The sequence below is a fragment of the Manduca sexta genome, chromosome 4 (genome assembly GCF_014839805.1).
Source record: "Manduca sexta isolate Smith_Timp_Sample1 chromosome 4, JHU_Msex_v1.0, whole genome shotgun sequence".
NCBI lineage: Eukaryota > Metazoa > Arthropoda > Insecta > Lepidoptera > Sphingidae > Manduca > Manduca sexta.
Genome location: NC_051118.1, coordinates 5124301 through 5140219, shown reverse-complemented (window position 1 = coordinate 5140219; position 15919 = coordinate 5124301). Strand labels below are relative to the sequence as shown.

Genomic DNA, 15919 nt, shown 5'->3' with positions numbered 1-15919 from the left:
AATAATTTCAGAATACAATTTTAGATTTTTTTTTGACAACATCCAACAAAAAAAAAAGAATAATAGAATAGTCGCCGCGTGACATATCTTTTCTGCCAGTCTGCCCGCGCAGCCTTCCGGAATACTTCCGGAAACGCCCGATGTCATCGACCAGGATAGCGGCGCGTAACAACTGCTTGAGCGAAAAAATGAAAATGAAGTAACTAAAAAATAATTTCTACAAAATAATGATTTATTATGTTCACGCGAATGTTAGTCTCCTAAATAAAACAACAATGTTATGTTGTTTTTGGACGACTTACATCTCATTACACATATTAATTTACACATACTTACATATCAAATACACATACAAATACATCTCAGTCCACTGAAATGAAGGGTGGGTGAAGGATGAATCAATGAAGGGTGTCTTTGAAACGTTGAGAAAAAATTATAATATGAAAAACCGCGACCAAATCCGAAATCTTTAATTTCAATAATCTCTACAAGAAATAAATTTATTCACGTTTGCCGCCAAATAGTTTGACTTTTATTTAGACTTAAATGTTAACTACATGAGGATTTAACTCCCTTTTGCTGATAATATGACTGCTCGTATGAATAAAGGTAGGTACTAATATTCCGAATAAAACACATTGTTATAAAATAAACATTTATTTACATTTATACATGCTTTTTGAAGTGTCATAGAACTTTAGCCATTTTGTTAACCATGTAGGGTAGGTCGTTAATATAGACTAAAAATAAGAATGGTCCCAAAATTTAACCCAGGGGATGCCCATTTTTTCAACATGAATAAAAACAAACATTGGACTTTGGTACAGTAAGCCAGCAAATTGTTTATTATATCCTTAAATAGTTTATACATTCTTCTTGGCTATTAATTTAAAATGCATTACATTTTTCTTTATTGTAATGACTTTGAGCTAGTGTGGATACTGTTAGGCGTCGCATAGACGTTATCAACATGTTACCGAGAAACACTACACTGCTACCTAACAGTTCCTGGAGCAACTACGGCAACTTCAGTATAAATTTCATAGTAATGTAGTAACATATCCGTAAAAAATTTAAAGCGTGCGCGCGCCTTAAATAGTCGATGAATACTTAGGTATATTCTATATCACTATAGCCTATAGGTATATAAACTTTTATTGATTTAAATCTTAACATTTCACTATACTGAGTTTTCTTTTGAATAAGCCTAATGTTTACAATATCGTTTACTTACCTACAATTCATTACAGGTACATCTTTTTGTTAAGTGATATTTTATTTTTATCATACATTCAATAATATATTGTTAACGAAGTAGCTTTAAGAACTTTACCATCATTTTCATCTTTGAATAAACTTATTCGCTTTTATTAGGTAAATATTTACTAGTTGATGGTGAAATAAATCAGTTTCTGCCTGAACGTCCTGAAAAATGGAACTTTGGGCCTTTTACTCTACTCAGAATATGCAATATGCCGTCACTAGAGCTAGACCAGAGAGAATTATAATAAGTATATATGGAAAGCAAGACCAAGTCGAACCAAAAATCGCAACATAAGAATAAGCAAAGCAGAAAATATTATTTAAATGTAAATAGATTAGTACCTACTCATGTTATAGTATACTCATTTACATAGCCTGAATTGGTTTTTGTTTTAATTTTAACGTTGGGAGTATAATAAATTAGTTCTAGATTATTTAAGTACAACATGGCGAGGCTTTATATTTTCCTGGCCCTTACTTAATGTATAAATGAGATGTTTTTTTTATAGTACTTAACTACCTATATCTAAAAATTATAACTTAAATCTAAAGCATAAATATTCATACTTAATCTAATTAAAAAAAAACTATATTTTGAAATGTAATTTTTTAGTAAGTACTTAATGTCTACCCATTCAAATTTACCAGTTAAGAGACTTGCTAAAATCGATGGGACTGACTATAGGTTTTTTGGCCTTTCAACAATTTGGACGGAATAATATACGTTGTTATACCACCACTACGACTAACAGCACCGAATGGCGATCGCCTCATTATATCAGGCCCTACCTAGATTATTGCAATGACAACTATGGTTGCTGCGCTTTCAAATGTCTATGCTATATACCGACGCGACGGCTACTCCTCTTGCTTTCCACAGCTTCCGACAAGCGGTGTGAGGTACAGTTTACCAGCCGAATCCCACGGAAACCGTATGATTATCGCTAATTAGCTGGTGATCTTCAAAGTCACCTCAAGAGCCGCGTATGATTACTCGCTCCATGACTAAAGAAAAATGACCATTATCGGCCTATTATTGGATAGAAGAGTCTTTTTTTATTACCATAGACCAATCTTAAGCAGAGTTATTAAAAAAGTTATAGACATTCGAAATATGAAGTGGTAAATGTCAAAACAACCGCCGCCGCTTCCAACAGGTCGACGTGGAGATCCTTGGGGGAGGCCTATGTTCAGCAGTGGACTTCCTGTGGCAGAGATGACGATGATGATGATGAAATGTCAAAAACAGAAAAGAAATGCGTGTACATCGACGTAACGACACCGATCATGAATAGACGGTAATGATGCGGGTATGAACTAAAGAAGGTAATTGACATACGAGCTTTGCACTCATGGTTTTAAGAATCAGTACTTACTCGGTTCGACGTAAGCGAAACACGACAGTTTGTTCACATTATGTTATGAAAAAGTGTGGGCTTCGCCGGAGCAAGAGTATAATAGAGGGTCTAAAAGTATATCGATGGATGGCAGACTAATGAACTTAAGCGTAATATATTTTCGAAAAATTGATACTGGTTTCAAAAAACTGGGGAATGTGTGCTGATTCCTAATATGTATAAAACTGAATGTCGCAAATAAATTTACCTTAAAACAATCATCCTGCAAACCGTTGATATTATAAAAGGTAAAACTTTATTTTCACATTTTAATGATTCTCTAAATGATTATTAAAGTGAAAAACAATCAAAGAGGAACAGAATGTTCACCTATAAATATTCTTTTAATAAGTATAAGTAATATCACATACCCATAATAACCGTTACTACCTCGAGATAAGCATAATTAGAAACAATAGTTAAATTTAATAGTAGTAGTTATATCACAAATAGCCTATACACTATGAAACCAGTTACTTTAACAACTGTCAGTTTCCTAGAAGTGTAGTGTTTCGTTCCAACAAGCTGACAATGTAGACATGATGCCTAGATGCCGATTTAGGACGTAGGTAAGTAAGAATAATATTAGATGTCAATTAAATATATTTGTATATTATAAAAAAGAGTTATATTTCAGGTTGTTAAAGCGTTCTTTATAATTACACTTTTGAATGGGTAACATCTATCTTATATTTTATATCTAACGGTAAATCTATATATACTTAATTTTTGGCAAAATTAATATCAAAATAGCAATGCCGTTACGTAGGTACCTATAGTGCTTATAGGTACATAACAATATATTTTAAGTACTTGGAAAGGCTAAAACGTAATTAGAAATTTGAAAGTTATTAAGAATTTTAGTTTTTGTAAAGTACATTCAAAAATCAAATAAAGATCTCGCATGCTGTCAACAAGCCTAGTTTTAACAACTTCAACAATTACTATTATTTTCCATAAAGTTGTGTAGTGCTTCGCAACAAACGAATACAAAATAATCTTCTAAATATTGCTTTAAGTGCCATGTAAGTATAAGTTGTCCTATTGATTTATAAATTAATCCGTTTGACAATATTTGTTCAATAATTTGACTATTAAACATGTTGATGGTACATTGTTACAAGAATGAGCTTCATTGGTCTAGTCTAGTGGAAGCATACTTGGTCTCTGGTAAGGTCCTCTCATTATCATCATCATCTCTGCCACAGGAAGTCCACTGCTGAACACAGGCCTCCCCCAAGGATCTCCACGTCGACCGTCGGAAGAGGCCTGCATCCAGTGACTTCCTGCGACCTTAGCCAGGTCGTTCGTCCACCGTGTAGGCGGGCGTCCGACATTTCGCTTGCCTGTACGTGGCCTCCACTCTAGAACCTTTCGACCCCTTAAGGTCTTACCCTTAACTAAGGTCCTGTAATAAACGAGATTTATCAAATTTTAGAACTCACGCTAGAATAGCGCATTAAATATCTGACTTTATAAATAGTTAGCGATGGTTTATATTCCCATATAACAGCACAAAAAAATTTTCGAAAACGAGTTTTCTTGCTCCGCATCTGCTTATTCCTTAGTGGATACTAGGATACTTATATGGAATTTCATTGCAATGTCCAATCTATTATTTAAACATTTTATAATTTCTCTACGTTGCCTAAACCTTAGTGTCATATTTTTAAAATGGAACATTCAGTTTGATATTTCTTACCTATTGTTTGAACAGTTTGCCGCATAATTTTAAGCAAACGATACTAGTTTCATAGTTTATGATGTCAATGTTGAACTTCCAAATGTAGTATTATCCTTGCTGGGCCCTCTTCTGTCAACACCATAGTTCGTTTTCTTAGTTTCGTTCTGCGTTAATCTGATTGAACAATAAACAATAACATTTATAAATTGTTTCAACTAACTAATGTTATTCGGGAACTAGGTTATACTTGTGATTCCAATATGAATGCTGGAACGGGCTTGAGCGCCGACCGCTCCGTCATCATGACAGTGGAATAAAATGCATTTATTAGTTAAAAAATAAGTTAAATAGTATACTTATACTTATTACTAACGTATGAAACGAAACATTTTTTTCATTCACAATTGGAGTATAATTTGTAAATCGCCTAAGAACACAGGAAGGCATTTTATTTATAAAAATACAAAAGTTAGTAAGCCGACTAGCCGCGACAGTGGTTGGAGGTTGACTAAGTGAATGTCGGGCAATTACCTTGCTTTCGTCTTGCCAGTATTGAGCTCGGACAAAGTATCTATGTAATAAAAACATCTTAGATAGTAACCACAATTTACAAGCGTTCTTAGGCGGTTGCTGGAACAATGCTAACTTACATACCTACTTATAAAATAGTATACAAGGCCTGGTTAAGGAAAGCGGAATCTTACCAGAGCAATTCACTATAGCGGAATTTTTATCTGGTTACCTGCAGGTAATCGTTACACAATGGAGTCGTTTATCGGACACCCTCGCACCAACAATGATTTAAGAGTAGAATTTTAAAATTATAATGGTAACAACCCAAGTTATCTTATTATTAACTTAATAATTAAACTTTGTTAAATATTTATATTTGATTTAATCAAAATAATAATTTCTGAGGCATATTTAAAATAAGACACAAGTTATGATTCAGCCATTTTTGGCAGAACGCGACAAGTGCTTTTTTGTGTAACGAGATATAAAAAAAATAATTATGCACTTTATTTGTTTTATAGTTTTAAAACGTGCACCTATCTACGCAAAAGGATTCCTACAAAAAAAATACTGATAGAATTCCATACCTACTTACAAACTATTAAAAATATTTTATGTGACTATTATACTTACGTTTTAAAATAGTCTGCTCCAAATTCTCCACGAAGAATGTAGACCTTGAGATCTTATGACGCCATTCAAATTTATTAACAGTATCTTACGATGAGTTCCAAGTTGTATAAATCACAGCCCAATTTATCCATGGCCAGTAAGAAATTATTTAAAAGTTATATTGAACCTTTAATTATATTTTTACAGTACAATTTACTTTGAAAAAAGATACTTGAAACTTGGTATCGGCCGCTAGGTGTACGCGTGTATTCAGTGCAAAATTATATTTCAAAAGAGTGTCACTAATAGGTTTGAGACCACGTAATTGACGGTTGAAACACAATTAAAAAAATATATACCCTCCATTTTAATTATTGCTAGGCAATAATTCTCGTCTTTATGCTGCGTTAATACGGTCTACTTTGGATGCATTTGGCGACAATATTGTTACATATTATACATTTTGTCGTAAATAACTTTAGTCTTTGTGTAGTACACGCTAAAAATCCAGATATATTTTTTTTTAATTATCTATTATTAATTTGTACTTATCTATGTATACCTACCATTATTTAAAGCCGAAGTGTTTGTTTGAACGCGCTAACCTCAGGAACCCACTGGTTTGGAATTTAAAAGTTATTTTTGATTTTGGATAGCCCATTTATGATAGATGGTTTTATAGCAGACGTACCTAATTTTTTTTTCTCATAAACCACTTTCAAAATTTTGCTGGTTCCAGTAGACCTCTTTTTGGTTTCGCAGAGAAAGTGTATTACCACAACCGCCCAGCCGTCGCGGGGGTCGTCTGAACAGTAATGTGAGGTTACCATGCCTTACGAGCCCTACCAATATTATCCGCCTACATTCATAGGTGAAGTCGAGCAGAAAAATTTTCGTGGACCTCCGCTTACGCATTCTGGAACCCTAATTTTTGGTCTTGCAACGTAGACCCCTGGAGTCCTCCACACCACTTTAGGAATCAAATGCTATAGAGTATGATGTTATATTGGCTATGGAGCCTATATAACATCACGCGATGATCAACAGCGGAACATCATTAAATATTTTATGCTCGAAACAAGAAATAAGACACATTACCGTAGCGAAATTTTATTTAATCATTTCATAAATGCATTACATTGTATTTTGCGCTCGTAAATAGAATCCACAAATAAATTATACCAAGGACAAGCCTTGTCACAACTTGATATATCATAAAATATATTATGTAAATTTATTCGAGGGAACATCTTTAAGGGCAACCAACACCTCAGTCCACTCCATGACCATGAACGCAGCAGTCTTCGAAACGGGAGAAATTTTAATATAAAAAAACCGCGATATCCTAAAACCAGATTTATTTAGATGTCTAACATTCGCGTAAACATAAGAAATTATTAAACAAACAATTACAAGAAGAATGTCAATCTACCTAGTCTTGCCATAAATATTGTAATAAAGAAAAAAGAAAATTGTTAACTGCAAATAACATTTATTACTTTTACAGTGTGTCAGTTTAATACATAAATATAAAACAATTAAAAATATAAAAGCTTATTCGAAGTGGTCTCCATTGGCTGCAATACAGTCCTTTAAACGATGAGGCCAGTTATCCATAGACGCACGCACTCAGTCCATGGGAGACTGCTTCACTGCCAATCGTATAGATTGTTTTAGGGACTCAAATTATCATGGCGTTTAGAGCAAGCTGTACTCTCTAAAACTGACCACAAATCATAATCCAGCGGATTAAGATCGGGACTAGACGACGGCCAGTCTTCAGCTCTGATGAAGTCCGAAACGTTCGATTCCAACCAAGACTGCGTGGACCGAGCTTTATGACCCGGCGCCGAGTCTTGCTGGAAGGACCATACTTGGTTATTGAACATGGTGATGTTAAGGGGCTTAACTACCTTCTCAAGAATGGTATCTTGATACACTTGTGCCGATGTTTTGATACCTTTTTCACAAAAATATGGCTCAGTCACTCCTTCATAGCTAACACCCCACCAAACCATCACTGAAGTCGGATAATGTCCACGTTGCACTCTGTCGACTAATTGGGAAGCTTCCTTAGAGCTTTGAGCATAAATACGGTCATTTTGTTTGTTAAAATGTTGCTCAATTGTAAAAATTTTCTCATCCGTAAACAAAATTTTTCTGTGACCTCCCTTTGCGTACCGCTTCAGTAGTTGTTTCGATTTTACCACCCTATTCTTCTTTAAATTATCAGTTAAGAAATGGCCAGTGCGTCTCTTATAGGCTGCAAGTCCTAAGTCATCTTTTAAAATACGCGACATGGTTCTAGGTGCTATCTTCATTTCCCGAGATAAAATCTTTTGCTTTCGGACAGGATTTCTTCGAATTCTTTCCCTTACTGCTTTGACCACCTTTTTCGTACGAACACTACGTGGACGGCCAGATCTTTTCTGTCACAAACAGAGGAGGTCTCATTGTACCTATTAATAGCCCGGTACACAAACATTTTACTAATACCAAGTGTATGGAGAGTTTTAAAAATTGCATTTGGCTCCATACCTACTTTGTGTAATGCTATCACAGCGATTCGGTTCTCTTTATCACCCCACACCATTTTAATATCGCAAAATATTTTACAATGTATTGGCGCCAAAATGAGAAAACACAATGAACAATCGTATAAAAATGACAGATTCGAAATTCAAATGTAATATTTTTTTATAATTAAGTGTAACAGTATTTATGGCCAGACTAACTATTGTAATTTTTCAGTTTTCGGGACTATCCGATTATTAATATATTTATCATTCACCGCCATTTCAACAAACAAACCGGATCGCTTTCTATCCATCGTGAATCGACCAATGAGAACAAAGTTTTTGACAAGCTTACAAATGACGTATATTCATTGGTTCATTCTCGTAATCGGATCAGAGATTAAGATTGCGTTCGTTCACTTAAAACGGCCATTATTGGTCTCGTTAAAGGATTTGCATCCAGAGCCGTAAAAAAAATAATAAAACTTATCCTCTTTTAAGGGAATATGTACATTATAACCTTAGACAATCTAAATAATATTTTTCGAATTCCTTAAAAGTCTTCCCATCCATAGTTCTGTTACTATTAATGTAATTCTTCATATCATTGGCGGCCCAGAACTTCAAGTTCTCCGCACCGAGGTCCAAGGTTCGATTTACTTTGTGCAAATTCACTATGTTTTCGTTGAGACGTTTCTTGATTTTATCTGTGACTTCGTTTTCTTCTGTTTTTTGTGATGTAAAATCTGTGCAAAAATGATACTTATTTACTATCAGACGACTTGAATATATCTTGTCATTCATCCATACATATTATAAAACAAAGTCCCATTTTCTGTCTCTCTGTATGTTATCGATTTTCTCAAAATCTACGGAACGAATTTTTATGAAATTTGGTATGGAGATAGTTTTAGACCCTGGGGACGTTATAGGCTACTTTCTATCCCAGTAAAATATATAGCGGAACTTTATTCCGAAAAACTGCTTCACGCGGGCGAAGCCGCCATCAAAAGCTAGTTTGTATATAAAAACAAAACACGAGGGATTGAGTGACTTCTCTTTTTGATGTTGGTTAAAAATTTTAATACGTAAAAACGATACAAACACGAATTGGAAATCTCCAAATACTCACCAAAACTGATAAACTTCTTTTCTCCATCATCTCGTTGCAACATGAGTTCTAGCTCGTTCCTCATGCGCGCGCAGCTCTCCAGAGCGAGTAAATTGCTCGCTAGACTGACAGACGGACAGACCACAGTGCCCGGCAAGTCTTGTGATAGCCATGTTCTGTGGAGGCGCTGTAGGGATGACTCCAGCGTTTCGAATGTCCAGATTTTGTCGCCACTGGAACAAAAATAGTTTATAATGATTTTTTTTTCTGTTTACGCGAATCTATGCTAAACTGAAGAGTTTATTTGTTCAGACATTATAATTTTAATTTCGCAAAACGGATGATTTGCCGTCCCTCAATAGTGATCAGAAGATTATAGCCCAGTGGCGACTTGTCTTATTCTAGGTATCAATTATTGATCTCAGAAGGCGTATCGTCAAAACGAATCCCTGATTAAGCTTTCGGAAAAGCCACTGAACTATCTGAATCAGAGGCTCGGATATACGTCATACCCAACTAACTTTTGCCCGCTGCTTCCCCCATGTATAATTTATATTACATATTTAAAAAAATTATTGTTATTTATTTTTTATAAGAAATAAAGTAAAATTAAAAACACAACTAAATTTTATATTGTACCTTTCCAAGACCAGCTTTCTGTTCTTCTCCAAGCTGAATTTATCCAAATATATTTTGAGCTCGTCAACTAACTTCGAATTATCATCATCTGAAACCAAAAATATTTGAGTTAGCGCCATCTAGCGGTACCTAACATTTTAAACAGCACCATGGACAAGATTTATTTGTCTATTTTCAATAACAGGTCTCAATCTTACAGCTGTTTTCAATAAGCTATCCTAATCACAATCTTCAATCAGATTTCGAGAATGAACCAATTAAAATAAGTCATTTATAAGCATGTCAAAAATACTTTGTTCTGATTGGTCTATTTTACATATAGATCGAAAAAGCAATTGAGATCGTTTTTTAAATATTGGCTTCTGTTCGATCCGATACAGGCAATAAATAAATCAAAATACTTCATTTCTAAGCATGTCAATCAACTTTGTTCTCTTTGGTTCATTTTCACGATGGATCGACGAAAGCGATTGGGAGCGCTCATTAAAATAGCTATGAAACAACATAGATTATTGAAACTGATTCGTAATAAATGATATTATATATTTATGACAGATTCTTATAATTGGTATAGATAAAGCAACTTAAGGCCCCTCTCTGAACAAACAGCCTTGATCAATTTGTGCCTTAATTTGCGGTGCACATGTTACAGGCGGAAATATGTAAAGATCTCAAAAAAATCAATTTCAACCTTTTAAAACATTTTAAACTACCAAAATAAGGAATCTTATTTTGGTAGTCTTACGTATATCTATTGCAACTTAAAATGTGTACTCTAGGAGGTGATGCACAGAATCAAGAATTTTAATAACGCAAATAAAGATAACACTCTGAAGAAATATTATGTAAAAATCTTCTTGTATGTCCATTATAAATTACTAGCTTCTAAAAAAACGTTTAGCACGCCGTTTTGCTGACGAGAGTGCGTTAATTGAAATCTACCCAAAAACAAATATTATACAATTTTTTCTTATGGCTTTGAATGACGGGACGAGCTTGCCGTCGCGCCATTCAAAGCAATAAAGAAAAAAAAAGATGGATTCGCCCCTATAGACGGAATAGAGTCCCTTACAAAAGCTTATTTAAATGCACTACCTGTTGAATCTATAGCGGAGTTGTTGCCAGATATGTCCATGTCTAAACTCAGTTCCATTTTCTTTTGGTTAATGCGTCTCTCTTCGTAGAACTGTTGTAGTGTTGTTATTGGATCTTGCGGCAACACTATGTAATCTGAAATAAGAATATGTAGGACTTAACAATGAGATCATAAATCGGGGTAAAAAGTATTGTTAGCAAATACTTAAATTTTATAGTATAATAAAAATCAACAACGAAAGTTCTAATTCAATTTACAATCATAATTTTTAGTAATATTGGCAAAATGTATACAGACTATTTAATTAATTAATATTTTTACACAAAATATACGAGTGCCGGCAAATAGACAAAATAATGTTATATATTTATTAAATCATTACTTACTTCTAAACCGTTCCATATCCGCCGGATTCACTCTATTTTGAATGCAGTTGATCACAGTCCGGAGACAGTCTCGCACGTTAAATATCTTCCTCTCCAACGTAGCGAGCGACTGCATTGATCTCTTCAAATCTTCTTTTTTGCTTACCTTAAAAATTATATAATTTTTAACTATAAATTATTATTATCAACGTAAATATTTTGTGCTTTAAAATGGCGATAGGCTCGCCACTATCACATCATAGGACGGAACATATATAGAGAAATGTGGGTGCCTTGGTTGCATCTCTGACTACATATTCAGAGATACAAGCTTTATGTATGTTTTTGTTTCATAATCGTAAATATTATTATAGATGAATATGAATAGTAAGAGAACAATTTTGTCTGGTTTGGCAACAAGTGAGACCCGATTTTAAATAATTGATGTAAAAAACAAAAAAAAAATTGCAGGACAAAGTGATACCACTATAGACATGATTATCGTTCATCAATCGACATCATCACACGATGATGCTCTGCCTCTATCGCAGAATTAAACACAATGTATACAGTGGTCGCTATAATAATGTATTGGAATGTAGACATAAATCTTGTGCAACCAAACTTCATGCTATGATCTATCAAATTTACTTCTTATGTAACTGTCTTTCATTATAACCGACAATTACTACAAATCGTATTTTATTTATTACAATATAACGTATGGCTCTCCTGAGTCAGTGATCATGTTGGTAAGCTAATAACGGGACTCACAATAGCCTTGTCGACGGCGGCGATGGTGCGCCTGCTAGCGCGTCCGTCCGCGCGCGGCCCCGCCGCAGCGAACACGCCACGTGCGCGCGCAGCTCCTGCAGCGCGCGCCGCACCGACTCCACCCGCGCCTGCGCACCAGCGCGCTCGCAGTTCACCACCAGGTACTCGCACGCGTCGCCTGACAGGTGATCCTGTGTAGATACGTGGCAATGGTGTACGATAACATACATTAGTAGTACATTAACTTATTATGTACTAGATTATATTACTATAATAATGAAAAGGTGAAGTGTTTTATGTTTGTTAGTTCATAATGCATTGACAGCTAATTGAATATGAGTGCAGCAATGAATGGAATCTGGGATCTGGAATGTGTGCCCGATATGACTCGCATCTCATCACGTTGTTTGACTAAATATACAAGGCACTGAATGAGTGCACTAATAGACCCTTTGCCTGCCTCTCGGAGATAAAAGGTGTGACTGAATATGTGAACAACGCGCGAACAAAAAATAATATGTTCATTTTTTTATACAGTGTCAATAATAATATTTACGTAAATATAAAAATAAAATTCCCTTTAAACAGCTACATATTCGGTCTAATTATTATATAATTTAATAACACCCTGTCGTCTGATTAGTCAACTGAGAAACAATTAATCGCACTCACATTGAGTTGTGTGACCGCAGCAGCCAGGCGTTGCCTAGCTTGCCTGATGAGCGCTTTGTTCTTCATCGCCTCAAGCGCTATGGTGCAGTGCAGCGCGGCACTGTGCGCCACTATCGATTTTGCGCTAACTCTAATAAGAAAGATTCATCATCATTATCATTTTAGCCGGGAATCTTCCACTGCTGGATATAGGCCTCCCCAGCGCCACAGGGACCGGTTCTGGGCCGCCCTCATCCATCAGACTCCGGCGACCCTCACCAGGTCCTCAGTCCACCTCGTGGAGGACCAGCCTACCCTGCGTCTCCCGGTTCGTGGTCACCACTCCAGAACTTTTCCGCCCCAACGGCCATCAGTCCTACGAGCTATGTGTCCTGCCTACTGCCACTTGAGTTTCGCAAAAGAAGGATTACTTGAATAGTATTAAATCAATTCATTTTCATCGTCTTCTTAACTTAATGATTGCTTCCTCGGCAAATGTGGCAAATTTCGGCCACGGCGGCCAATCTCAATGGACATTAGTTAGACACGTTGGAAATATGATGGCCTAACACTCCCTCTCCTGATTACTGTTCCATTCTTATAAAACTGCCCGCATATCCATAATTTTGGTATTGTGATCGCTATATTACTGTGATCTTTATTGCACAGGCCAACATATTATTAAATGGGTTACCTAATGGCAAGTAATCTCCACTACTTATAAAAACTCGTAAAAGCCATCTTCATGTTGATGAGGACTGATTGAGAACTAAATATAAACAAATGGATCGAGCTAGAGTTCTTGGCAAACTTTCTCCTTCCCCACACACTGTCCTAAGGACATAGCGACCCATAATCCCCAAAGCTGGTACCAGTATTATTCTAAGTAGAAACATACCTGTTGCTGTTGGCTGGTTCCATGGCGCATGCGTGCGAAAGCGCCAGGCAGAGTCCCGCACGCCGCTGATGCAGCTGCCCCCAGACCGCATCGCCGCCACACCGCACCAGCGACGACACTTGTTCTTCTGTAAAACATTTAGCAATGAACAAACAGATATAAAAACTGAATTAAAAATATTATGTATTGAGCTGCTGTTAAATCACTCTTGTACAATATTTGATTTGTAAAAAGTTTTATAAATTCATGTTTACACCATTATTATTGTTTAACTAGCTGTAGGCTCTTCAAATTTGGATGATAAAAAAAACATTATATCCAATTGTCAAAGCCATAAATATTACAAAAACAAAAACAATATCTACCACAATCATTATCACTATTGACGGAGGCAACCGACGAGCAAGCGACGGGATTCGCGGCCGACAGCAGCGAGGTAGAGCACGGCGGAGGTCTAGAGCCACGCGACGCATCGCACTCACACACTTGTCCAACTTGCTCTACAAAACACATCACCATCAATTTAAACAGGCTTTAAACGCACCACTGATGGGTATTGGATGTGGTCAAGAAAAAAAAAACATATCGACTGTTTAAGGGCTAATTGACCGAAGCGACATTTTTTTTTTGCAATATATTGTAACTATGTTAAAATAAAAACACAGAAAATTGTGCTGATTTTAAATATGTGTGATACTTAGAGTTGCTAAAATTTTCGCTTAAGTCCATTATCCTTTGAACAGTCTTTATTAACTTTATTATAAAATTTATAAAGATATACAAACTTTTACATCACCATTTTCTTCATGACACGACAATGATTTGGCAATAACCATGATATCTTGAAGATCAGACTTCTTAGTTTGGAGGTGTTCTAGATACTTCTGTAGGAGTAATACGCGGCGTTCGACGTCCTGCACTTGATGGACTGCCAAATTACGCTGTGCCACTGAAATGTTACTAAACATTGTAATATCCATTATCTACTCGTACTAGAAATAATGTCTGCTATCATAGAAAAGGAATATATATTTTTATTTATTTAATATGCAAATTTTCTAAATCTTACTGCCTCAATGGTGGAGTTATATTGCATGCTTGTATGATACTGTGGCGGTACAGTTAGTGCATATACCGCCATCTTGTCAATATCACCGGAACTGCAAGAGGATCGATACAGTGACATAACTGTAGTTCATTCTGAGGTCTTAAGTTTGAACCCTGGGTTGGGCAAAACAATATTAAATTTATCTGCTCAATATCTGTCTGAAATCTGGAATTTATGCCCGATATGGCTATAGGCTTGCCCCTATCACATCATGGGACAGAACATGCATGCCAAAAAATAGGTGCACTGGTTATAATTCTCCTTACCCCTGCAATGATAAAGGTATTATGTGTGTGTTTGTGTATGTATTTCCAAAATTGGTATCAGAAAATATTTTATACATACATTTACTAGAAGCTTTATCAATAAGCAACTGCAGGTCTTGTTTTGCTTGCATGAGTCTTGCTTCAGCTTCTGAGACTCTCTGCTTAAGGTCCATGTGTTGAGACCATACAGACAACTCATCTGGCACTATTACACTTGCATTTGACTGGAAAAGAGATTCAAATTAAGTTTAAGTATTTAATATAAGGAGAGTATAAGTTTCTAATGTAAGAAAAAATATTGGGAAGTTTTTTATTCAATTGATTGTGACTATAAATAGCAAACATTCAAAATGGTTGAGAAATGATAGTTATTTGATCATGTTTTGGAATAAATACACAACAGTAAATAATCAATAACTTAAACACAGGAGAATAAAATGTACTTATCAAACCTCATGAAGAACATTCTTCTCTTGACATTTGCGCACATCATCAGTGAACACTGTGTTCCTTTTGTACTTGATGGTAGCCTTAGGTTCCACTTCGCCCATCAGACTCCTCCATACTATGTAGTATTGTCCTCTGCACATTCTGCAAAATACGATGCCTGTAGATATTTTTCATTTGTCGTTGAGAATAATAATAAAGCCAAATGCACGTTAACATAAATGCAAGTAATAGTAACGAAGTTTTCATAAAAAAAACGCAAAACAACTTACTGTTTTGCACTGTCCAATGAGGGAACTTTTTCAGCAGGACATCCCATGTCTAGTAGCCATTCTGTAAGTTTCTCCGGTACTTTATCACTACTTAACTTCTCTTTTTCTTCACTCATCGTGGCGGTAAGTAATTAATATTTCAAATATAAACAGTGTTTTTTACGACTGCTACAACGCCAGTAAAAATTCAAATTTCAATTTGACAGTTGAGTTGACACTGACGTCGAAATGCTTTTTTTTTCATTCTTTTCTCAAGGTACCAACGACCAGATTGCCAACTTATCAAGTCGTAAGTTAACGTCGGAAA

The 15919-nt window shown here is 35.6% G+C and overlaps 1 protein-coding gene and 1 long non-coding RNA gene across 2 annotated transcripts; both read right to left on the bottom strand.

The window, feature by feature from the left end:
* Window positions 1-641: 641 nt before the first annotated feature.
* LOC119189775 lies at window positions 642-5779 on the bottom strand. Its single transcript, XR_005112601.1, has 3 exons — window positions 5491-5779; window positions 4363-4518; window positions 642-4068 (listed from the first exon to the last, which is right to left on the bottom strand). It is a non-coding gene; the product is annotated as an uncharacterized LOC119189775 (long non-coding RNA).
* A 2424-nt stretch (window positions 5780-8203) lies between these two features.
* Window positions 8204-15823, bottom strand: LOC115443031. Its single transcript, XM_037442137.1, has 14 exons — window positions 15613-15823; window positions 15346-15484; window positions 14973-15117; window positions 14305-14468; window positions 13885-14019; window positions 13793-13802; window positions 13520-13646; window positions 12643-12772; window positions 11971-12161; window positions 11218-11357; window positions 10831-10965; window positions 9736-9823; window positions 9118-9329; window positions 8204-8731 (listed from the first exon to the last, which is right to left on the bottom strand). Exons 1-14 carry the CDS (start codon window positions 15726-15728, stop codon window positions 8499-8501), a joined length of 1965 nt encoding a protein of 654 aa, XP_037298034.1. The 5' UTR covers window positions 15729-15823; the 3' UTR covers window positions 8204-8498.
* Between the last annotated feature and the right edge of the window lie 96 nt (window positions 15824-15919).